Source organism: Populus euphratica, unplaced genomic scaffold (genome assembly GCF_000495115.2).
Source record: "Populus euphratica unplaced genomic scaffold, PopEup_1.0 scaffold474.1, whole genome shotgun sequence".
NCBI lineage: Eukaryota > Viridiplantae > Streptophyta > Magnoliopsida > Malpighiales > Salicaceae > Populus > Populus euphratica.
Genome location: NW_011500351.1, coordinates 16,328 through 43,636, shown reverse-complemented (window position 1 = coordinate 43,636; position 27,309 = coordinate 16,328). Strand labels below are relative to the sequence as shown.

Sequence of the window (27,309 nt, the reverse complement as noted above, 5' to 3'; positions counted from 1 at the left end):
TTTTTGTTTCTATCCCTCATATATTTATACCTGTTATGTTTGGTCCTCCCCTTTTTGTTTCTTCCCTTTTAGGTCTCTAAATCTATTTTTTCTTTTTATATGAACAAAGAGCATTTCTTTATTTAATTGCACTATTATTATTATAATACTCACTATATATATATATATATATATTGTTTCTCTTGGTTTTACATTTTCCTTTCCTAACAAAAATTTCATTCTCGAAATTTAAGAAACGTACTTATTTTAAAGAATAGATGGGGGTATTTTTCTTTAATCTCCAATTCCCTCTCCCATGTCTCTTCTTTTATTTGGGAGTTCCTTCATAGTACTCTTACTAATGGCTCTTTTAATTTCTTAGTACTTTTTCACTTTGATCCATGATCTTAACTAGTTTCACATGACCTTAGGAGGTCTTCAAGTGTCAGGTTCATCTTAGTCTCTAAAGCTCGTTACAAGCTTGGCCATAACCTTAAGGTGAACTTTAGGTCCCGGCCCGACATGATTGATACAGGCATTCCATGAAGCCTAATCACTTCCTTAACATATAACTTGGCTACTTGTCTATGGGATCTGTCATTTTTGTAGGTAAGAACAAGGTTGAATTCATTAATTGATTAACAATCACTCATATAACATCATTACCCTTTTTGCTCCTTGGCAATCTAATTATAAAGTCCATGGTTATTTTTTCCCATTTCCATTCTGAAATTAGACCCAGTTGTAGCTCCCCCGTCAGCCTCTAATATTCTATCTTCACTTGTAGATATATCTCATATATTGACACATATTCTACTATGTCCCTTTTTATGTTCGATAACCAGTAATATTCCTTTAAATCCTGGTACATCTTGGTGCTCCCAAGATGAGTTATAAATCAAGATTCATAAGCTTTATTCAAGATTTCTTCCTTCAGTAACTTATTTTTAAGCAAGTAGACTCGTTTGCCCATTGCTAACAATCCTTTTGATAAAATTTAAAAAGGTATCTCTAAACCCCAATTTATCTATTCCTTGATTTTTCATACTCCCTTATCTTCCAGCTCAGCTTCGGGACTTTATCTCCAAGCATCAATCAAATTTTTACTTGAGCTAGTATTGACCCTTCTGGACGCACACTTAGCCGCAAACCCATCTTTTTAAACTCTATTAAACTCTTATGTTCTTTATTCCTTAAATCATCAACCACCATTTTCCCCCTCCTACTCAAAGCATCTGCTACCATATTGGCCTTACTCAAATGATAATCAATCATACAATCATGATCCTTTATTAATTACACCCATCTCCTTTATTGAATGTTTAACTCTTTTTATGGTATTAAATACTTCAAAATCTTAAGATCAATAAAAATATAAACTTGTGTCCTATATAGGTAATGTCTCCATACTCGTAAGGCAAATACTACTACCACAAGTTCAAAGTCATGGACTAGGTAGTTCACTTCATTTAGCTTTAGCTATCTGGAGGCATGGGCGATCACTTTCCCATGTTATATTAACACGCATCTTAGACCCCTCTTTGAAGCATTACTGTATACCATGAACCCCTCTGTTCTTGAAGGAAAGGCCAAGACTAAGGCGAAGGTAAGTCTCTCTATTAACTCCTCAAAACTCTCCTTGCATTCTTTTGACCAAATAAAATTTTCTTCCTTACAGGTTATCTTGGTCAACTATGATGTATTGTAGAAAAACCTTTCATAAATCTCCTATAATACCCTAGGAGCCCCAAGAAACTCTAAATCTCCGTCACATTTGTAGGTCTTTTCCATTTCAAAACAACCTCTACTTTTTCTGGATCTATAAATATTCCTCTCGTAGAGATAACATAACCCAAAAATACTACTTCTTTGAGCCAAAAGTCACATTTATCTTGCTTTACATATAGTATATTCTCTCTCAATGTTTTCAACACACCTTAAGTGTTGCTCATGTTATAAATAGGAACTACAATACACCAATGTATCATCAATAAACACCACCACACCTGATTCATTAAGTCCATAAATATTGTTGTAGTGTTTGTCAACCCAAAAGGCATCATTAAAAATTCATAATGCTGGTATCGACTTCTAAAAGCAGTTTTTTGTATGTCTTGTTCTTTGATTCTTAACTAATGGTACCTCGACCTGAAATTTATCTAAGAAAACACCCTCGCACCTTATAATTAATCAAACAAGTCATCTATTTGTGGTAATAGGTACTTGTTCTTTATCGTCACTTTATTCAACTAACGATAATCTGTACATAGCTAAAATGTACCATTTTTTTTTCACAAATAATATGAGAGCTCCCCAAGGCAAGTTATTTGGCCATATGAATCCTTTGTCCAACAATTCCTAAAGTTAGATCTTTAGTTTAGCTAGTTCTATGGGGCCATCCTATAAGAAGATTATGCTATAAAGTTGACCCCTTGAATGGTTTTAATGGAAACTTCAATCTCCCTAATTAGTGGTAGCCCAAGTAACTCCTTTGAAAACACATATGGAAATTCTCTTACAATAAAAAAATCTGCTAATTCTATACTTCTCTTTTTTAATTCTCTTAGATGAAACAACTATACAAGGCACCCTTTTTTAATTAATTTCCCTGCTATCATAACTGAAATTATAAAATTTGGTGCTACCCTTCTCTCTCCTTTAAATACTACATTTTTTTCACCCTCCCCCTAGATAACCATAGTTTTAGTAAAGCAATCCACTTATGTTTTATGTTTACTCAGCTAATACATACCTAGAATCAAATCAAACTTATATAATTCTAATGATATAAGGTACACCCTCAATTTCACCACCTTAATGTATAATACCACATTTTTATATACATCGCCATTGTTTATATTTGCTATTATAGGCATACTAATTGTCATTCCTACACTTGGTCTATTTAGTGGCACATTTAAATCATTCACAATTCAATAAGCCATAAAAAAATGACTAGCTTCAAGATCAATTAAAGAATGAACTTCTATTTAGCCTAGTTGAAATATATCTACTACAACATCTGGCATAACCTCCATATCTTTTTGAGTCATATGAAATACCTTGCCTCAGGTCCTCTCTTTTTAGAATTGGGGTCGGCCCCTATTGGCACTTGTTCTTGACTGAGTAGGTCGTATTGGTCAATTCACTATCACTAATTGTTGTTGGCTTTGTGTGGTAACCTCCTATCTTTATACCCTTTTAGTGGCCTTGCGTGGATATTTTTTTTTTGTGACCTGTGTCCCCATAATGGAAGCAACCTCTCCCTAAATATTGGTAGTCCCTCCATCAGTGCCCCTCACCTCTACAAATATAGTATCTTTTTAGTGTTGTAAAACAGTCCCTAAGGTGCTTTTGATTATACCTCATACACAATGAATAGGTGGGTTCCTTTGTTCTGCGGGTCCTCCTGTAGTATTGGCTCCTTACTGATTTTGACACTTGGTATGTCCCCCGGTATCGGCCCATTTAGCTCTCCCTAAACTCCTTCTATGAACAAAACTTCCCCCTCCCTTTTGAAGTTGCCTAAAAGACTGACTACCTTTACCCTTCTTCGAATATTGAGCTCTTCCTGACTGAGGCACAAAGTCCTTTCTTTTAAACCATGCCATTTGACTATATTCACTAGTTAGCCTCGGTATATCATTTATCACCCTTTTCGTACCCTGCACAACCCATACTAGATCCTAGATGGACTGAAACTATGTAGCTACTAATATTATCTTTAATTTATGCCTAAGTCAATCTTGGAACCATTCTACTCGATAATGATTGGTAGGGAGGTAAGTAGTGGCAAAGATAGATAAGTATTGGAACCTCCTCTCGTATTCTAAAATTGTTATCTCCCCTACTTCAGGTCGTGGAACTCCTACTCTTTTTCCTTTCTATGCCTCCAAAAGTAATACCTCTCTTTAAATTCCTCTCGAAAATCTTTCTAAATCAACCCTTTTTTTGCTTTTCTTTTTCTGATAATTTCTTACCATGAGTGGGATTTCTCTATCAACAACTAGGTCATATAGTCCACCCAGGTTTCCTCTTGCACTTGCATATGATCTGTAACCCTTTCTACCTTTCTCAACCAAAATCATACTACTTCAGTGTCTTCTTCCCCCGAATAGGTTGTACAACCTATTTTTTGACCCTTCACCCATTGAACTAGGGTAACCACTCTATCTGCCCGAGGCGCGGGACTAAATGTGCTTACAACCATCCTTACTGCTACTGCCTTGACCAGTTGCACTAGAAATATAGGGTCTGAATATGGATTTGCTATGGCTGTCGATGCAGCCGGTGAGGCCTATTTTCTAGTCCTTGACCACCAATTCCTCTAGGTAGCAACACTTCTACCCGACAGCATGTAGGGTCATCCTAATGCCCCCATGATTCTTTATTCTTAAAATGGGTTGATGTTGCAGGTAAATGAGAGGCAATGTCCATCAGTGGATCCCCTTTGGCTTCGTTACCATCCAATGAGTTTGTCACTACTCCTTGTTATGTATGAACCATCCTGCAATATATTTTCCAAAACCACGTCATTACTTCAGTCCTTGAAATTTCAACTAGAGGCACTAATACCAAATTGTAACATTCCTATTTCCAAGATCAAATAACACAAATATACTACTAAATTTATGGGTATTTTTTCCCATTATTTAAGGATTACCAAAATTTTTACTAAAATTTTAACAGAGTCTCCTCTATACTGGGAGATTCTAAGTTATAAAGTATCATCCTATACACATTTTATACTCATATCTCAATCATATCACAACCATAATAAGTCCAACTCAATAATATATTTAAGAACATAGATATAACATTTTATCTACCTAATTTCTTTCAAATTTAACAAACATAATTTAACAAATAAAAGAATAATACAAACATTTGAATTCAAAATACAAAATAATACAATATAGTATTCCATACAAAAAATTAAAAGGATGACACTATTATGTCTCGAGTTACATGGCCACTTAAGAACAAAATACACAGGTAATTCCTAATTCATGTAAAAGAAAACTAGGGGACCTAAATACTACTCTTGACATGAGTGGGAAGGACCTGTAATTTATAATTTTTAGAATGAATAAAATATGCAAATAAAAAATAAAAAAACAAAAATTTACATAATACATGCTTATATATTTAATCATATACTAATTCGCACAACAATGGCTCTTGAATTCTTAATTGTCTTCTACGATTATGTCCCTATTTATACTTCTGAGGTTCACCCATTATTTTTCATTTGATAAACATCCCAAGTTTCATCAGGAGCACATCATCGTGCCATTTTTTGCCTAATCTAGGAAGATGATTGCCGATATTAATGACTCATATTAGTATCTTTAGTCGCCCATTCTGGAATCGACTAATCAAGTTTGTGGGAATGCTAACACCAACATAACTCGTTCATAGTTAATTAGTGTTCCATATTACCTTGAAATATCCTTAAGTATGCCAATGTCAAGAATTATTGGCATTATTAGCTTTCACCTCAGGAAACCTAATCAAGTTCTGTGAGTTTACCGATACCGACATCAACTGACGATATCATTACCTATTCTTAACCTAAATAGTTAATCAAGTCCAATATTTCTCCTCTTTCATATTGGTTATGTCAATGTTAGTCAACCTAGCTCACATTATTAGCCTCCCATATTTGGGACTAGCCAATTAATTCCAATGGATGATTATCCATGAAAACTCATTATTTTTGTCCATTCTCTCCAAAGGAACTCATAAATCAAATTTGATTTTCCGGTTCTCATTCATGTCATTTCACCTTTTCTCTTTTCATTTTCATTGATAGGCACAAGATTTATAATCCAAACAAATAACTAGAATCATGTTAACTACAAAAGATATAGATGTAGAATACCTACCTGCTGTAGAAGCTCGACTTTTGTTCCTTTGTTGTTGTTGTATTCCTCTTGCGATTCCTTTTGAATCCATAAATACCCATCATTATTCCATTCTGAATCACATTTCACAACATAGTAATAGAAATGGTGGCAACATTTGTTTAAGTTTTACCATTATTTTTACATTTACCCTCCCATCATTATCCTTTAGGATTTTGGTTCATTAGCAGTCATAAGAAACATTACTAATTCAATTTCACAGAAGGTTTATTTAAAAAAAAAAAGTTCTGTTGTCCTCTAGTTGGGTCAATAATATCACTTGGCCTTTCTTTACCTCTCCTTTATACTTATCCTTACCTTAACTTACTTAAAGATTTTCTTAAAAACTTAACCTAGAGTTGTTGTATTCTAGCATGCAACTTAACTAGAATGTTCAAAATTTCTCTAGGAAGGTCTTAGGTTTGTCCTAGTTGTGTTTTCTACTCCTTGGAACCCCTTCTCCCTTAAATGTTCGGTTGTTCCTCTTCTCTTCCCTTTCTATCGTCATCTCCTTATTGGCTTTTTTCTTCTCTTGTCTTGTCTTTTGATGTCTAAATCTTCCCTCACCCTTATAGTTTCCTCTCATCTGGTGAATTGCATATAGTTCTCCTTGTTTGTTCTTAAGAGAAAATGAAAAGGAAATGAGTGACTTTTCTTCTCCATTTTTCTTTTTTTTTTTCCTGTCATTAGCTCTCCTCTTTTCAGGGATGACAATTTTCTTCTCTCCCCCTCCCCTTTTTTTTTTTTTTGTTTCTATCCCTCATTTATTCATACCTTTTAAGTCTGGTCCTACCCTTTTTGTATATATATAAAAGTTGTGTTTCTAAGGGTTTTACACTTAAAGTAGAAGAAAATGCATAATATTGTTAGTGAAATTTTCACGAATTAGGATCATATTATTATGCAAAACTCAATATGGGAAGAAGATTTGATGTGCTAATTAGACTATGCCCTAGTTTCCATAAGACACGGAACAATGAGAATAAGTTAATGTAATTATAGGAATATAAAATCAACAAAAAAAATTTATATGATTAGTAATGGCAAGCATAACATTATTTTGATACGGTGAATGTTAACAAACTTAATCCCAATTATAACTTACCACACATGCATGGATATCATCACACCCACACAATAGCTTCCCATTTAGCAGGTCCACAGCTTGAAATGATCCTCCTCCTTCACTTCTCTGTGGCAAAAAAAAACATACCACTTTATTTTTTGTTACTCTAGATTTCTTCTATTTTATTTCTAATGATCTAATCAACAAAAATACTGAATGAACATCATTATAAGGGATTTATTTATTTTTATTCTTTTCCTTTGTTACTAAGAAGAGATTGGATCTTGAGACTTATAGGTAAATGAGAGGAAATGTAATTGTAGGAGAATTTAAAGATAATTTGCAAGGTGTGTATGTATATACATATACCTTGTAATAATCTACAGCAACAAAATTTGCCCATCTGTTGGCAGCAGCACCGCTACAGGTATGAAGCATTTTTATGAGATTTCTTGAGTTATCTTCACAAGAGAGTTTCTTCATAGGAATACATCTAAAGTAATTCACCAACACCAATGATCTACTCTTGTCATTAAGAGAAGATGACTCTTTTCTATTAGTGCAACTTCCTGCTTTCATGCCAACATTCCCATCTGCCAAAAACAATTGTATGCATATATTCATAACAAATTCTATAGCTTTATAAAAAGTAAAAAAAAAATGAAAGAATTATTGACATTTTTTTAATATTTCTTACATTGATTTTCAACCATAAAATTCCATTGGTAAGCAATGCCTTCACTTGCTTCCTTGGATTGAATTGAAGTGAAAACAAGTAGCCTTTGGTTATTTTGGACCATGTCATTAACTAATGGCCAATCTTGACCATTTTTGGGCATGTTTGTCACAGGAAACCAATATTTCATCAAGCCAGCATCAGTGAAGACCTTCGTCAATCCATTTGGGGCTTGTACATAATCTTCTAAAATTATTGTAACAATTTCTGATGGGTGTGTAGATAAGAAAGCTTCAATTTCCCTTAGAGTGTCAATAGCTGGACCCTACTAGTGGTAAACACAAAACATTTTTAAACTATGAATAAAATAAAGGGAATAAAATCTCACAAAACTTAGTAGGGAATAAAATGTCCATACAAATGCAGTATAGTCATGACATTGTCCTTTAAATGAATGGCATAACCATACATCTCCACGAAAATCATAGGTATCAAGCATCAAGGCTCGAGCTCCATTCTGTAGTTAAATAATTAATGGCATTTGTTAATTGACAACAAAAGATGTTCTAGCATGGAAAAGGGATATTTAAACAGGAAAGAAACATTTACATTTAGCTGATCCATGACGTTGTCTTCTTGATTGGTAAATGTGATTCGAGGAACTCTAGTGTGAGATGGGTATCCATCAATAGCATAGGCATTGTGAGTCGCCAAAAATGCATATTTGTTGAAAGGCAAAGAATTGTTCTATTAATAAGAAAGAGGGAAAAGAAACACAAATTATTTAGAGTATTAGTTATTAGGAAACCAAATTATTGCTTTATTATATATCTATATAATCATCATTCAGCCTTAGTTCATAACCTAGCACAAATAACATCCAATGTTATTGACTTTGTCTTTAAACTAATTTAGTAACAAGTAGTACAAGTACTTGTATTATATTGCAAGTAAAATTATAAATTAGTTTCTCATATTATAAAAAATGTTGACCTTGTAGATAAGTTTTCTCATGTCATGAATTTTTTTAATTAAAAAATAAAAAATGATGTCTTTGCCTAATTAAATTAATTAAAAAATATATAAACTACTAACTTATATATAAAGAAAAACATTATAATAATTAATTAAAAATTAAAGTGAAAAGTAAATATTTCTTGTAAGAAGTAAAAGATAGAGACACATGCGAATACTTAATCATTTAACCTTGATTGTCAATTATATATATACACACACACACACACACACACACACAAATGATTTTTGTTCTTATAAATGTGACTTAGCATATAGCATAGATAAAAACTAGGGTTTTCAAATCCTGAAATTACAGTCCTAAACTATAAAGAAATAGCTTGAAAAAATTCTGATATTTTCTGAAAAGTTTACAAATCAATAACATAAGGAAAAAAAACACACATTAACTATTTATAGAGACATTGAAACCAAACTAACAAAAACAAATCCAAATCAAAGTAAAAAATAGTGATTAAAACCTAAACTTAACGAGGAAAATAATTAAACAACATTTTTTTAGCCAAATTTAAAGACTTTCCTCAGCTAGTTATAATTAATTGACTTCCTTGAAACTAGGCTTATAGAATCATCTATCATAATTTGTACCTGATCTAATAGTTGAATCTAAAGTTATAGTTATTTTTGTCACATTGCGTGTTTCAAATGTTTTGATTTCTTCACAAGATTCTTTACAAGCTTTGCCTTATCTACCTAATCCATAAATATATTTACAACACCAAATTTTAGATATAATATCTTTTCATCATAATAAAGATAAATATAGGAAACATTAAAGGTCCTAGGAATACCCATCATCTGGTAGATCACTAATATAAGCATTATCATTAATTTTCTTTATTTTGGTGTAAGGACCATATTTCTTTTCCTGCAACTTATTATAGAACCCTATAAATAATCTCTTTTTGTATGGAAACACTATCACCTTATCTCATTCTTGAATATTAGCATGACAATATTTATTGGCAATCACCTTATATTTAGAATTAGTTTTCAACATTTTTTACCTCGTATTAAGCATAACTTGTACATCCATAACCATCTTCCTAGTAACAAGTTATATCCAAAACCCTTCTGAAGTGATACAAGATCAAGTACATGTCTAGGACATTACAAATACACAATATTGATTGGTGGTTTATTAGTGGCACTATGCTTAGAACTGTTGCACATTAATTCTTCTTGCATAAGCGCACAATTCTAAATTTTAGTGTGTCATCAAAGATGTTCCGAATGAAGTTACTAATTATTTGATTCAACGACTTGGTTTATCAATTTATTTATGGATATGTTGTGCTACTAAATTATAGGGTTGAAATATTCATCCCTCGTAACGTCCATAAAAAACGATTAAGAAACTTGTTGTCTAAATCAAAATTGATGGTCTTCGACATCCTATGCAAATGAACCACCTCTTGGAATTAAAGTTGAGCAATTATAAAAGCATTATTTATCTTTTTATAAGGGATAAAACACGTTTTTTTAGAGAACATGATAACTACAACAAATATAAAATCCTCTCCTCTTTATGTATGGGGTAAATTAAGTACAAAATCTATAGACAATTCCTTCCATATATTTTTAAGAAAAGGCAATGATATGTATAAACTTGTATTATTTGTTTGCCTTTTAATAGTTTGACAAATATAATATCTTTGCATAAACTTGTCAATATTTGAATTGAGGTCAATAATACCTCTCAATTATATCATTAGTGGTCTTCTTTCTCTATAAATGACTAGACAATCTTTCACTATGCAAATCTTAAATCACCTTTTCTCGCAATAAAGAATGAAAAATGCTAAGTCAATCACCTCTCATTAAGAACCCATAATGAATGTGAAAGTCATTAATAGATAGATTCTAACTTTAACACTTCCCTTATAACTCATCAAAATTTTCATCATGTTCAAATAGTTCTTTAAATAATTGGACCTAGTGAACTCTCCTTTTAAAGTAATTAACAAGGCTACCTTTGACTTGAAGAATCAAAAACTACATTCTAAATTATAACCTTATACACAATTCTGATTTGGAACCGCTACAAATAAATTACTCATCTTGCGTGTATGTCATTAGTGATTCTATTATAAGTATTTAAAAATTCAGCGTCTTAAAATTAGAATACAAAACAAATTTCTTATCTATTAGGTTGTGCTCCTACTTTATCAGAGTCTGAAAACAGTATAAAACTCCTTATCATATATGGACCTTTTAAATCTAGCATTTCTTAACTTCTCACCAAAAAATATCATGAGTCTCTTCTCTTAAGAGAGTACATAGCCAGTTCCAACAACATAAGTGTTATATTCAGCCTTACATATTTTGTCAAAATTCAAAAGTGTCAAAATCAAAGTAATGATTATTTTTTCTTTAATCAAATCATAGCTCTTTTCCATTTCTCCCTAATTGAACTCCCATTTATTTATGCATTAAGTAATTAGTGCAACTATATTATTGAAGTTTTATATGAGTTGTCAATAAAAGGTAGTTAATCTATCGTAATTGCACACCTTATTAACTATTTTATGGATTGACTAATTTCTAAAAATCCTAACATTCTTTTCATTAACTGATATGTCATCTATGCTAATAAAAAAACCTAAAAATAGTAATTTATCGGTCATAAGACTATATCTTTTCAAGTTCATATATAGTTTATTTTCCAACAAATTCACCAACACTTTTTTTAGATGTCCCATTTGGTTAATTTCAGATTAACTATAAATCAAGATGTTATCAAAATAAACAATCATAAATTAATTTATAAAGAGACATAAAATCTTTTTCATTATTCTTAGAAAAAAGGTTCGATATATTAGATAATCTGAAATACATAACCAACTACTCATACAATGTATTTTTTGTATTAAAGGTTGACTTCCACTCATCTCCTGGTCAAATTTAGATATGATAGCATCATTCCTCCAATCAATCATTGCAAAAATTAATAATCTATATAACTGGTTAATCATGTCATCTAACTAGGGAGTTAAAAACTTGTGACCCATAATTATATTATTAATGACAACATTTTCAATATTCTTACCCTAGCTACCATCCTTCTCTAGGGTTAACAAGGCTAAAATTATGTGAAGACCAAAGGTTTCTTGAATCTATCATTTTATGAATTGCTCTTTCATTTTATCCTTCAATATTTCATCCTTTTTATGACTCATTTAATAGTATAGTAAATTTGAAAGGTTAGCTCATGACACTAAATCAATATGATATTGAATCTCTCATCAAGAGTAATCCATCCAATAACTAATAAGTAGAATCTTCCCAAATTTAGAAAGAAAAGGTTTAACTATAGTAGGAATAACTATATTTTCCCTTGCTACTCTTTTATTTATAATTAATGCATAAACAAGTCTAGTCTTCTTTACATCTAATTGCATCTCATGTTTTGAATTAATTGTGGTAAGGAAAGCCTTTCATTCTATTTTATAAAGTTTGGGTTTGGTTTTTCTTTCAAAGAAAATGTTAAAATTCACATTATATAAATTATCACTACCTAAGTGTTTAGCATTTGCATCATACTACAAAGACCTACCGAATATTAAACTAAATGCATTTTTAATACCATGTGATAAGAAGTCTCATCCCTATATTTTTGTTAGAAAAAAGGTACTTTACAACTTTGAGTTACTTTTATTTTTCTTATTGTCTTAATCCATCAAATTTTATATAGTTTAAGATGTGGTTCTAATGGCTATTTTAATTTATCAACAATATATTTATCAATAATTTTTCATAGCAACTATTATCAATAATCAAATCAAACAAGTTATTATTTATGGTGTATTGAGTACAAAATAACTTGTTTTGCTGTGAATCTTCTATAACATTTGATGTTGGCAATATCTTCCTAACTAGATAGGTTTATCCCTCGCCATCATTGTTATTATCATTATTATTATACTTATACAAATCTTCTTCCTCATCTGAATCGGGTTTATATAACTTACCATTATATTTAAAAGGTTTTTACTCACATTACCTTCAATCACATTGATTGATTTCTGCCTTCTATAATTACAATAACAATGCCATGCCTTCTTACATTTAAAGTAGTTTTAAATTATTGGCTTGACATTAAGTTTTTTTGATTTGCTAGTATCAACTTGCTTCTTTATAGTCTTATCATGTTTAACAATTATCTCATTGAAGGTTACTTTGATGTTTTTACTACCGTTTCCTTAATAGTGATATTGAATTTTCGAGCCTCATTATGTAGCCTTCTAGAAGGATTGAATTTACTAATGCTTCTAGCCTTTTTTAAGGATTGAATTTACTAATGCTTCTAGCCTCTCTTTTTTTTGTATCAACATCTCATCTTTTCATGCTAAGCTCCTTGCTAAAGCGACTATAATCAACATCTATACTCTAAAGTTATTTCATATTGCTAACTTTAGTAAGAATCTCATAAAATATTGATTCTCCATTTTTTGAAGTCGATTCCATTTTACTAGCTTTTAAAACTCCATGATATATTGACATATTTCTTTGTTCATGAATAGTCTTGATATCATTGAAACAAGTATTGGTTATAATAATAAAAAAGAACTTTTCATAGATCATCAACCTCATATATATATATATATATATATAGATACATGAAGTAAAAAAATTTCTTCCCACTCTCAATCATGTATTTACATTACACTCCATCATTCAAGTTTTACTTGACAAGTTTCATTACCTTTTTTTTTTTTTATGAAACTCATGTTTTCCCTAATTGTATCACATTTAGTGATCCAACTAAGGAACTATTCTATATCAAGATCTCTATTAAATATATAAATTTTTATTTTTATTTAGAACTTATTTGTTTATTGTCTTTCATGCTATAATGGTCTATCTTGGTTTGTCAAGGCCCTATAACCCTTATCAAATCCTTCTTCACCAATACACTTCATATTGGTGAATGTTTGTCTAGATTGATCTTCAGCAATAGATCTATGTTTAACCTTGCTCCAAGATAATTTTCTAGACACATTCTTCTCCCCTTCATGATTCCTATTTGTATATCTCATTAGCCAAACTAGATGTTCTAAACTATTTGATATTAATGTTATTATCTGCTCCAAACAATCTAGTTTCTATGTTTGGACTCTTTTTGTTTTAACTTTTAAACTCTTACTCTTATAGTGTTCTTGATGGCTTCCACTCCTATATTATAAGGTAGGTTATTACCATCTCTATTCATTAAAGAGGCCAACTTTCTTTGATATCAATTTGCATAACATATAATATGGGAAAAAAAAACTAAGATTCTCAAGCCCTAAGGTTGCAGTCCCAAACAATAGAAAAATACATAAAGAAAACTTTAATATTTTTTTTAAAAGTATGTAACTCAATAATCTAATAATAACAATAACACTTATATATAGATTAAAACCAACCAAGAAAAAAATCCAAATCAAAGTAGAAAAAAATTAGAATCCCAAATTAACTAGGAAAACAATTAAATTAGAAAACAACAACATATTCTTGGTCTATTTAAAAGGCTTTTTAGACTCTACTAGTTATAGCAACCCCACCTCCATTAAAACTGGGCTAATAGAATTATCAATAAAACTTAATCTCAGTCCAATAATCAAATATAAAATTATGGTTATTTTTGTTACGTTGTGTGTTTGATGCATCCAAGCTTCTTTATTAGCTTTGTCTTATCTATCCAGACTATAAATGTATTTGCAATACAATACACATCAAAATCGATAATGAAAATATAACTCGTCTATTAAAAAAAATTAATAGAAAAAAAGATAAATTACGTTAATCAATTTAATACATAATGAAATTATAGAAATAGTACTAGAGATTAATCAATTCAAAAAAAATTAAACTAAAAAGTTTTAAAAATAAAAGAGAGGATAATAATTAAAAGTTCAAATAATAAAATGAAATAAATAAAAATAAAAAGAGGTTAGGCATTATTGAGTTTGACAAACTAGGCCCATGAGTATAGTCAATTATTAGGTTTTTTTTACCTCTAGTAATAAAACAAATAATCAAGATCCAAGTTTTTTTTATCTCAAAACTCATAATTTTAATTGTTTTTCATCTAAAATTGACTTTAAAATATCATAAAAAATCTCAATAAACCTATTCTAATTCTAAAACACATTCTAATTAGTTTAAAATACATTAATCAAATAAAAAAATTCACAAGACTAGATCTTTTTTTTTTTTTGCATGATTGAAGAGCAAAATCACCTTCATTAAACTTTCCTTTAAAATACAAACTAAATAACACCAAGATTGGCTTTTTTTATATTTGATTAAACCTTTTCTCTCTCGTTTTTTATTCCAATAAGTTTTTCTCTCCTTCTCATTATGCAAAGGCTAAAACATGACAAAAATAAAGTTCAGGACAAAAAAAAAACCTAAAACAATAACAAACATATATGCATTAATTGAAACTCTAGAGACCAAATTAAAGTTTTATGCCTTTTGAATAGTAAAAATGAAAAAGGCTTTTTTTTTTTTGTTAATTGTGGTCATTATTCTTTCAATTTGTTTAACTATAATCTAAAATTATATTTCATAATATCAACCTTTCATTTAATGTTGGAAAATTCTTTGGCATTTCACATATACAAAAGTATACAAATAAAAAAAATCTCAATAGGTAGAACCATGCTAATTTAATTTAAAAAGATAAAATTCCAAATAAATAAAGTAGGACTACTTAATTGGAAAAACAAATTGCAAGAACCTAAAAGGAATAAAATACTTAAATTAGTGATGTGAAATGTCATAACTCAAGTTTGACCCTCAATTTGATTATTTTTTTGGTTTTAAAATACAAAAAACAAAAAAAAAGAATTTCTAAGAAAAATGTATTTTCGATGAAATTTGGCCAATTATCAGCCATTTATGATTTTTAACCCTTTTATTTATCATTTTTAATGTTAACAAATTGTCATAGGTTAGAATATCAAAAAACTCTAAATAAGTGGAAAAATATATGACAATAATATTTTTATCATATCAAGGAAAAGCTTAGGCTCTCTCCCTTTATGCTATTGTACAAATTATATGCAACCAAAACACCACCATTTCAAACCATTTATAATGCTATAATGTTGTAACATTTGTCATAAAAATACAACTCATATATCTTTTACTATTACTATTAAAGGAGTTTAAAAACCATATCGCTGAATCCTTTGTTTCAGCTACAAGATCAACCATAGAATGATACTTTTTAAAGCTAATTTTATGTTGTATATGTTGTACAATCTTCCAAGAGTGCAACCTTTATACCTATTTCCATATTGCTATCGTCCTCATCTTTTTTATTGCTATAAAATTTATATAAACATGCGAAAAAAATACATCCTTACATCCTTTTATTTTATTGCACATCATGCTAAAAAATACATCCTTATAATCTTTGTTTTGTTATAGAAACAAGGAGTAAAAACAACACTTCTTTCATCCTCTTACAACTACAAAAACAATCTAAAACTACAAAAACAATCTAAAACATTATCATTCATCTCCTGTTCCAACTGCAGTCAAACCATAAAACATATTTTTTTCTAAACCTTAATTCTTGTTTTACCTTTATTCATTCAATGACCATAACAATCATTGTCCTTGTTACTAATTTGCTATTATAAAATCAAGCCAAAAACACACTAAAAATTAGTTGCAAACACAAAATAAGAATCACTAGTAAAAAGAGTGAGATGTTGAAGATCAATTCTCCAAAGTTAATGACCATGATTGAGTGTTGATAAACATATTCTAGGTCCTTATTTAAGGCTTATAAAATGGGCAGTATTTGTTAGTTATATGGCATTGAAAAAAAAAGAAAAAAAAAGATATTCACGAACAAATGCTTGATTTAAAAAAGGTAGTATGATATAGTCAAGTCAAAACACTATTTGGTATTTAGATTCTAACTAGATATAAATACTTCATTTTTAGTGATTTTTAGCTTGTTAGAAAACTAAGACATAGGTAAAAAAATAATTATAAAAAGTCTAAAACCTAGTTATGTCATTTTGAAGTTCAAAACATAGGAAAAATAAGGAAATCTAAATCTATTCAGAAGCTTTTTATAGCCTAGACCCTATTTTAGTTTTCAACCTGTATCTAAAGTTATGAAAATCATAATAATGTAATATTAGGTGAGTTGGAAAGTTGTGAACAAGATCTAATAGTTTTGTAAAGATCCTAACTCTAAATTATGTCATTTTAAGGCTTTTAATCCAAAAACAATAGAATCCCTTTTTGCAATAGCAATTACTTCATCAAGATATAAACTTATATCCTCTTTGGAATGAATATCATTGTTCATGTCCAATCTTGGTTTTTAGAGATTTATCTATACATTAGTGTGCTTCATTTGTTTTTATTTCTTGTCTTTTTGATAACTAGAATGGTTTAGAGCTTAGTTGAGTGTTTATGTTTCAGATTGTTTTCTCTTAGTTGAGCTGTGAGCTATTGTTGAATTTTTTAATTTAGATCATTTATATTTAGAGTTGTTTCATGTTATATGGTTCGTAGCAATTGATATTATAATATTTGAATCATAATTTCCTACTTAAATGTCATGGTTTGAGTGATGTGAATTTTGGTGAAATCAAAAGTAATTTTCTTTTATGGCTTGTCTAATGGTATTCCCTTCAATATGGTTTAATTAAACTTGGTTTTCTTCATTAGGTTGACGAGTCTTATAGTTTTAGAGATTGATATGTACCTAACATATGGTTTTTAACTCTAAAATTAGTTCAAAAAAGCATTGACAGGTTTTCATCAAGTTTGCGATAAGTCTCTTAGTTGTAGGGATCAACATAGGCCTAACATGATTTTTTTAATAAAAACTAAAACTAAAAAAAAAATATCAAGGTTCAATACTCGTGATTCAAAATTTGACACTAACTTGAATGAACTTTGATCAATAATAAATAACTTGTGAATAATCTTAGTATAATTAAGACAATTAATAACACACATAAAATAAATTTAGGAGAAACACATAGCTAAGGTAAACATGTGGTAAGCATGATGTCTGTCATCTTTTAAGTATAACTAACCTCCTATTCAAATCTCTTAAATTAATACATATTTTATGATTCTTAGTTTTCTTAAAAACTAGGTGGCGACGTCATTTTTCATAACATCCCACATTAATTTTAGAGGTCTTATATACATGTTTGGTGCAACATAAACCACATAATAAATTGAGAAAATCCTAAACAGACAAAATAATTACTTAAAAGAATTTTTGTTTCATGAATTGGGGTGAAAATCTTTAAAAAATTACAATAGAGCTCAAATTAAATTTGTAAACCCCCGACCTAAAATAGGTATATTAATAGTAAAAAAATAAATTTTGATTGAGAAATGATAAGTAAGAAGGCCTAAAATAGGTATATTAATAGTAAAAAAAACATTTTGATTGAGAAATACTGCAACATATAGGGATGAAACTTTTAGTAATTTAACTTAAATTTTGGAAGAAATAAAGTAATAAATTGATACGTGAAATGACAACCCAATAACAAATCATGTAAATTCTACAGTCAGGTAAAATAATTATCTAATAGAAATTTTTTATAAATTATGGAGAAAAAAATTGATATAATAATAATAATAATAATAATAAAGTGGAATTTTAAGAAAAATAATATATGATTTTACACCCAAAAAACATTGATCACCAATACAAGCCTCACGTAAAATTGCATTGTTTAAAAATCTATAATAGTTATGGATGGGAGTCATCAATGAATTTTTAGAAAATAATGATGATGTAAGTAAATAAAACTGTATACATTATTCAGATTTTTGGTATAAAATTATCTATTCTCTAGTTTTACAGTATCAATCATATCTCTCAATTTAACTATTGGATCGAATTGAAAATTCACAAGTCCCTTAACATAGTTTTCTATCTTTGTATATAATTTTAGAGAAATTAGAATTTGAGAAGATCTTACAAGACTAACGATAGTATGATAAAAATGCATAAAATAACACATGGACTTGATTTTGCTAATTTTATCTATATCTAAATTTCCTCTATTGTTTGGGCACAACCCTTAAGAGCCTGGAGGACTTGATTTGACTAATTTGCTTCTTAGAAAGTGTGCAAGGGTGATTTTTATCACGGAAGACCAATCCAAGATGGAAATTCTTGAGAGAAAATGGATTTGAGAGGAAAAAGCAATAAAGAGAGAAAGCTTTGAGTTTGAAGAAGGAAGAGGAGAATTCTAGGAAAATTACCAAGAACTCATTAAGTTGAGTTGTATTAACTAAGGTAAATGATTGATCTTCTATCAATTCTACATTTTATTCTTATTTTGAAAGTGAGGGAAAAAAATCCTAGATTTTTAATTTTAGAGTTCATGAGAAATGTTTAGGGAAAAGGGGTTTAGATAACTAGATTAAGGTGTATTATTGAAGAAATTAAAGCCCAATTGGAAGGAAATTGAACATCAAATGGCATGCCATTGTAGGAAATTTTAGGAGGGATTTGAAATTGTTATGTTGTGTTAATTGGATGTCTTAATGATGATGGAATTGCTTGAGAATTGTTTGAGTCAATGCTTGGTCTGTTGTAAGTGATGAGTATAGTTAAATTCTATTAAATATGGTGATTGATTAATTACCTAGTTGTCTTGGTAAAGGAGATATGGTATTGAAAGGTAGATTCGGATAAATTAAAATAGATTTTTGGGAAATTAATCCTTATTATGGCTGGCTATATTAGTTAAACAGGTGCTGTAATTTTTATTAATTATGTGTTTTGATAGAGAAATGAACGTGTAATCATGGTAAGAAATGTTGTGAATTGAATTATTATATATGAGATCATTATAAGTATATTGTAGGGAAATTAAAAAGCATTTAGGCTGTCATAATAGCCATATATTAGTGATAAATTGTCTGTTACAACAATCTTAAATGGAGAAAAATAAAGGCTATTACGACATGTGAATATATGCGAATTCGAGCAAAATTATGTAGTGTTATGTATACAAAACAACCTATATAAATAAAAGTGTGAGGCTATTTTAACAGCCTAAAAGTATAAAAATATTGAATGTGTTGATAACCCGCATGCATGTAAATATGAGCTGTTCCTATAGCCTACACATATGAAAAGTAAGGGTTGTTTTCACATCCTAACATGCACAAAAAATGGGCTACTTCGGCAACCATGAAAATGAGTGCATAGGGACTATTTAGATAGCTCTTGTATGTGTGAATGTGGCTCATTTGAATGTTGAGATTCATTGCTAGAAAACTAAGTCATATAGAAAATTAAAATTTGTTGATAAAAAATTGAATCATATAAAAAATTGTGTCATATAGAAAATTAAAATTTGTTGATAAAAAATTAAAATTTGTTGATAAAAAATTGAGTCATTTGAATAATGAAATTTGTTAATGAAAATCCAAATCATTTGAACATTGAAATTTGTTAATAAAAAACTGAATTATTTGGACATTGAAATTCATTAACAAAAAATTAAGTACATTGACAAAATGTGTGAACATTAGGATAAATTACTAAAATAATAATAATAATTAAAAACAAATGTTGTTGATGTTAAGTGTTAAAATAAAGACAAGGGAGGATATAAATAAATATGTGTGTTTGAGCATTTGATTGAAATTATAGAAAGAATATAAATTTATTTCTTAAAATACTAAATGGATAAAATAAATATTAGTTGTTGATTTGTGATGCATTAAACATGAATTTAAGATATGGAAGTGTAACAGTACCAAAAGAGGGCTTAAATTAATGACATGAAATTATCATAAGGATTGTAATATAAATTGATGATTGTGATGTATGGATATTAATTGGGAATTTGAGATATATGAATATTTCTATGATTTAACTTACACTAGCAATATGGTTGTTCATTATTATTGTGTGGGAAGATTACAGGAGAAGAGGTTAGAATGGGGCTTGACTTCTCCGGATCTTGTACATCATGAGCTCAAGGTTAAGGTCACCCCTTTGCTTCTTTAATTATTTAAATTCTTATAATACTAGAATGTAATAGACATTATATGTATTCTATGCTACTATGTTTCATAAGAAATATGATTATACAAATATTGTTTAAGGGCATGAAAAATATTTTTATATAAACATTGCTCGCGAGCATGATAAATATTGTCATGTGAAGGTTACTTATAGGTAGGAAACATATTTTTATTGTATGAATGTTGCTAATGAGTAAGGGAAAAATTATTGATGTATGAATATTGTCAATGAGTAGGAGAAATAATATTATTTTGTGAATGTTGTCTATAAGTAAAAAAAAAAACATTGTTATGCAAATATGCCTATCATGGTGGAAATTATTATATATATATATATATATATATATTATGATCAACCACAATGATAAACATCTATATGTAAATTAAAATTGACTAGCTAGCCTGTTTGAAGTCTCATTAAGATGGATGTTTGGGATATTTAATTTAATTAGTTGAGTGGTTTAGAACTAGTAGAATCAATGAGGCTCATGGTCGAGATATATAATTTGACTTGTTAACCTGCTTAAAACTAGTTCATTAATGAGGTTGATGACTAAGATATTTAATTTGACTAGTTGACTATAAAAGGCTAGTGGTATGCATTAAATTGATTAACTATTTATAGAGAGTTAGTGGTGCTTTGGTAGATGTCTACCAAATATTTTAATAAGTATTTATAAAAAAAGATAGCAATTACTATATAATCTATGATTCTGGATATTGTATCTTAGATTTTAGACAAAAATAGTAATTACTATATAATCTATGATTCTGGATTGTAAATAAATAGATTTATAGATATATGCTTGTGAACCCAGTGATGTTATTCCTAGAGCATATGTAATAGCTAGTTAATGTTTATTTAGTAAGTATAACATAATCATTAAACTAAAATTTTAGGGTAATATGATTTTTACGGCTAATAGCTTTATTTTTTTTATTTTTAGATGGGAGGATGAAAACCTTTAAAATTGAATTCTAAGATTTATATGATTTTTTTTTAGAACGATTGTTTTAATAATTTTTTTTTATTTCATATGGAAATGGTTAGAATGATAACAAATTGAACAAAAATTTTAAGTTTCTAACCCTAGTAGTGTCAGATATACGTGACAATTATGAGAATTTATATTTAATTGTGAAATAATATGTATAAGTAATCTTATGTGAAGTTTAATAAGTTGATTGAGGAGAAATTTGGGTGATTACATAAAAATTTATGTTTGTGGAAATAAATGTTGGAATGGGGAATTCTATAATTTTTTTGTATTAAAATGTTAAGTTGAATAAAAAATAAGTTAAATGGTGTTTAAAATGTTATGAATTGAAAATTAAATTAAAGGATTTGATGTGAATGGTAGACAATGATAAATTTGAAAGGAAGTTGTGTTAAAAAAATATATTAGTTTCCAAACTTGACTATGTTGAATGTATGTACATGTGTGAAATTTGGGTTGAATAAATCAAAATGATGTAGTAAAAAGAAATTTAAATTAAAAACATGTTAAAATTTTCATAATAAGGAGGATTTAAATTAAAAACATGTTATGTATATTTTTTAATAGGTTTAGGTTGAAAGGAAAAGAATAAGACAAAAGTATACATGACAAAATTAAATACTAGTATATGTAAACGAATACAATAAAATATATTTTATACCTTGTGGGAATTATTATGTGTTGGGTTTTAAATTTAGATAACTGTAAGTAGAAAATGCTTATACATTAATAGAATTTGCTAGCATGAATATAAATTCATAAGTTTAGTTGTTGACATATTAATAAGGATATCTCTATTTGAAATTAGAAGAGTCAGCATGAATATAAATTCATAAGTTTAGTTGCTGGCATATTAATAAAATCTAGAACTAGAACTAAACCTTTAGTAGAGGGAACTTGTTTGAGAAGAAGATAAGGTAGGTATCTCTTACCTCATCTTAATTAATTGTTTGGATATTAAAGTGAGGCATTTGGATAAGAATTTAATTTATTAATTGGAGATCAAAGCCAATTGTTTAGATGTGAACTTTATAATTTTAATATTAAAATCAATTATTTAAACAAAATTTTGATTGATTGGATAATAAAGTCAGTTGTTTGGATAAGAACTTGACTAAATAAATAGTTAAGTAAACCATTTAGATAAGAATTAATGTGAGAAATTGACTAATATAATGACCGAGATTATATATAAGATTCTAGTATTGGGATCGATAATATCTTGTTTTATAAAGGATAACCATAATAAAAAAGATATAATATGAAAATTTGTGTTGCCTCCTTTTTTCAGGGGATATATATAAATTTACTTAGTATTTATTGATTTATTTTGTGTATTACTTTTACATCCTAATCATTAAGGCAGCATTGATTCCACCACTAGTTGCTAGATAATTTTATTTAGGTATATATTATATGTATATGAATAACACAAATATCATCTATATAGTTCAAGATGTAAAAACTCATAAAAGTATTTTAGTATATTTCTAGTAATTGTAATATATTATATGTCATGTTTGTAAATAATTAATTAACTATGGAATTATTATAAATGATTTAGGATTATATTGCATAATCATTAATAGATAAAAATTAAATTAATTGATAATACGCTTGAGATTACTTGTGATATGATCAATGATTATGTTTTATTAGTGAGCTTAAAAATCATGTTATGTGGAATTGATTTCATGTAAAAACTTAAGCAAGATAAAATTTTATATGGAGTTTCATATAACAAAAACTCTTTTAAAACTTCATTGAAATGGGATGAACTTGCTTAAAATTAATATCACATCAAAATATTAGAACATATGCATGAAAAGATTTATGGGTATTAATTTCACTCATAAATATTTGAAACTATTTAATGATGACTTATTAAAACAATTTTGTTTTATATGAATATACTTGTTAGAGATGATATGAAATGATTGAAAAACTTGAGGAGTTACATGAATAATTTAATGAGTGTTGATAAATAGTACTTACAACATATTATGTATAGTAAAAGACTAAAATTATAGCACGTGTTATGTCATGAGTTAGATCAAGAATAAAAAATTCTAGCGTAAAAAAAAAAGGATTTTTAGATGGTGATAACGTGTTTTAATAAATTAAGAGAAATTCATTCCTAATGTTATACAATAACCGGTAAAATAAGCTGGTGTCATTTAATTACATGATGAAAAAAAAACAATGATAATAAATGGACTTAATTAAAAAAAAAAGTGGTCATGATGACTTGAAAAAAAAAAACTTACCAAAAGAGAAAAAATTACAAACCTAAGTAAAACCAAAAAAATATTTGATTTAAAAAAATGACCCTAAAAATAAGTTATGTTAATCTATCAAACAAGCAACTTAATTTATAAAAACGAAATAACCCTATACAATGAAAAACAAAAACAAAAAAAAAAGAAGCCCAACTTCTAATAAATTCATTGTTAACTAATGAAATTGAAATGAAAAATTCATGTAAACAAAAAGACTCAAAAAACTCGATGTTAACTGGGTTAACCTTTCAAACTCATGATCCAAGTTATCAGAAGAGGACCACCCTGTCAAAATAAATCATGAAAATCTACATCTAAAAAACACATTGTTTTGTTGAAGGATAGATCACTCATTTAAATTGTCTCAAAAGTCTCATACTTATATTTAATTAATCCAATCTAATTCAAAAACAATTTTTTTTAAAAGCTAATTTTAATATTCAAAAACAATTTTTTTTAAAAGCTAATTAAAAAAAAAAGCTAATTTTAACAAAAAAAAAAGAAGAGAAAGACTTGAGATAACTAAGCAATATAGAAATTGAGGAAAATTATATACAAAGAAAATAACAAAAATATCAGAGAAAAATTTTTAATTAAATAAATGTTGTGAGATGAAACTAAATAAATATGAGCTTAAAAAATAAAAATAAAAATAAAAACCTTGACAAATTTCTTAAACTTGGATTAATGCCTCAAACTTGTAACCTATAAAATCCTAGATTCAAACTCATTTAAAAAACTCAATTCTCAACTAATTTAATATTAAAGGATATAATAGAAAAAAAAGAAGATCAATTTAAAAAATTTACCAAAGTAAAAATATAGAAATAAAAAAATAAAGATCAAATTTAATAGGTAAAAAACTGAAAGAGAAAAAAGTCATGAAAAAAAATCAAATTTAAAATGATCTCAAATAAAATAAAGAGCAATAAAAAAAATAAGGATTATTAGAAGGATGATGAAATTGAAAAAAAAAATTAATTTTATAAATTATTTCATATTAAATAAATAGTAATAAAATGAACATGGATCAAAGCTGAAGGAAAAAATTAAAATTGAAGGGTGGTTATGAAAATTTAGAAGGTCATCAGGGAATTTAAGGAACCGAGAGAAAATATAGAAAAAAAATACCACTAGCACCAAATTAGAGTTCTTATGGACGTACGTGTCACCTTGGAATAGAAAGGTTGTTGAGATAATTCAAACACTATCTCAAAAATCATTATTTAGTAGGTGAACGATCTTTCATGCATTGCCTAAAAAGTAATAACACTCCTTACTCTTGATTGTGTGTAGTGCACAAGTAAGATATTTTTTTAATATTTTATATTTATTAAATTATTGAATTATATCTTAGTTAACTTGATTGCAACTAAACACCATGGTGAAAATATAAAAAAATCCACTGACACCAATTAAAATTTTTTTTGATTCCAATAATAATTTAGTTATTTATTTATGCTTAAAAAGGTGTGAAGTCCAAAATAACCTTTTATGTCAATTTAATAATTTTTACTTTCTAGAATAATTTTATTATTTTATTATTTTAAAAAGTATTAAAAAATATCATATTAATCTTGATAGTTTTCATTAAGAAGGATAATTAGTAATTTCATTCTTCAAACCAACTTGTAAATAATTCTAGAGCTTGCTCCATAAAAAAATACACCTTTTAGTTTTTCTTAATTTAATGTTTTTTAGTTTATAAGTAATAGTTGAAGTAGGAATGGATGTTACAAACAAGTGGTTTAATTTGAATTGGATTGTACAGCATCAGATTTTAATATTAAGAATACATGAATTTGATTGATGTGATAACATTTGCCTTTGCAAAGCCAACAACCTTTTGTTTTAAATCAAGATATTTAAATGGGCTAGGGCCTAGGCACGCCCATCCATTTCAATTTTAGCCGTACTCTAACCATCCTAATTCGTACAAATTACAGGGTTGTAGTGTAAAATTGTTTTATTCTTTGATTATTATTTTTTAAAATTTATAAATTGTTTTAATGTTTAAATATAAAAATTTATTTTTAAAAATAAAAAATATTATTTAAATTTATTTTTAAATAAAAATACTTTAAAAAACATCTCCTCCTCACCGTTTGTAAACTTCCTAGAAATTGCATGAAAAGAAACTCTTTCTCGATAGACGACATTTTCCACTCCAATTTTCACTTGACCGAAAAGAAGACTGTCCGATGTATATCTTTTGCCTTTTATTCTTTTATCATCATGATATCATGCACTAAACGGCAGGGGGGCGAAATGCAAGACAAACCAACCATTCTGATGAGCCAAGGCGTGTTTGAGCTAAACAAACACATGAACAAGACGCCTACTTACAAAAGAAAAATTAAGCAAGAGAGTTAGAGAATCACCAGAAGCTTGAATTGGTCTGTGATGGTTGATCTAACACATCTAGTGCCTTGAAACCCTAGCGGGCAAGCGAGGCAATAGAGTCCAGCTTCACAATCTTGATTCGATGAACATTCATCATGTAGCTGAACATTAAAACAAAAGTTAAATTAAAAACCAAAAAAAGAAAAAATAAGAAAGCAAACCGAGAAAAAAGATCAAGCTGTAGCAAACCCTGCATTCTCCCTTTGAGCAAGATGCAGCAACACCAACAAGCGCCGCCACTGAAGCTGTGATGATCAAAAGCAAGTTTTGAGAAAAAACCATGTTGGGAAACGAAAGGATATTCATTGGGAGAATAAAGGAACGTAAAGAGGCCAGACATATAAATATAGAGAGAGAGTACTCTAAATGCGTCTGGCCTCTGTTTCTTTGTTTTACTTTTTATCTTGGGAAAGTAGTGGTGAGCTTTCCCTGTCTTTTTTTGGCTGAGAAAGCAAAGGAAGCTTCACAAAACTCTGCTCGGAACTAGACAGTAGTCCTCTCGGAAAGCAACATATGAGGAGGAGGTGGCCATCTATTCAATGACACTGATGTTGAAATATGGCCACATGCTAGGTGCCTACCACGGTATCTTGAAAGTCACCTTATTTGATTGTAAATAAAATCGAGATTATTGCATTTTTAGTGTTCGAAACTTTTTTTTTATTTATGTAAGCTTATATATAAAAATTTTCCTCCTTTTTTAATTTTATTTAATTGGTTTTGTTAATTCTTTTATTAGTTGGATGTTATGTGACTATACCCCTGGTACCCTAAGATAGCTCATACAAAAAAACAAAATAAAACAAAATAAATAAATAAATGTTTTAGAATGGTACCCTAAGATAGCTCATACAAAAAAATCAGAAAAACAAAATAAAACAAAATAAAACAAATAAATGTTTTAGAGTAGAAAAGGGAAGAGTCCCAGGCGGTTGCT

General features: G+C 28.5%; 1 protein-coding gene across 4 annotated transcripts; it reads right to left on the bottom strand.

Moving 5' to 3' along the window:
- Positions 1-3,015: 3,015 nt before the first annotated feature.
- LOC105113936 (PI-PLC X domain-containing protein At5g67130-like) lies at positions 3,016-26,740 on the bottom strand. 4 transcript variants are annotated; one of them, XM_011010304.1, is made up of 9 exons: positions 26,562-26,729; positions 26,351-26,473; positions 8,237-8,374; positions 8,046-8,144; positions 7,649-7,952; positions 7,321-7,544; positions 6,991-7,077; positions 5,868-5,924; positions 3,016-4,486 (listed from the first exon to the last, which is right to left on the bottom strand). In XM_011010304.1, the coding sequence occupies exons 1-9, from the start codon at positions 26,676-26,678 to the stop codon at positions 4,439-4,441; spliced, it is 1,197 nt and encodes a 398-aa protein (XP_011008606.1). In that variant the 5' UTR covers positions 26,679-26,729; the 3' UTR covers positions 3,016-4,438. The 4 variants fall into 4 exon arrangements, with proteins under 4 accessions (XP_011008606.1, XP_011008608.1, XP_011008609.1 ...); XM_011010305.1 differs by lacking the exon at positions 3,016-4,486 and adding an exon at positions 4,853-5,043; XM_011010306.1 differs by lacking the exon at positions 8,237-8,374 and having other exon boundaries at positions 5,868-5,926; positions 6,990-7,077; positions 26,562-26,737.
- Between the last annotated feature and the right edge of the window lie 569 nt (positions 26,741-27,309).

Coding starts and splice junctions, on each gene's coding strand:
- LOC105113936 (XM_011010304.1), bottom strand. CDS start 26,678: ATGAATATCCTTTCGTTTCCCAACATGGTTTTTTCTCAAAACTTGCTT. Junction 26,474..26,561: donor GCTCAAAGGGAGAATGCAGG/GTTTGCTACAGC, acceptor TTTAATGTTCAG/CTACATGATGAATGTTCATC. Junction 7,953..8,045: donor GTCATGACTATACTGCATTT/GTATGGACATTT, acceptor TACCACTAGTAG/GGTCCAGCTATTGACACTCT.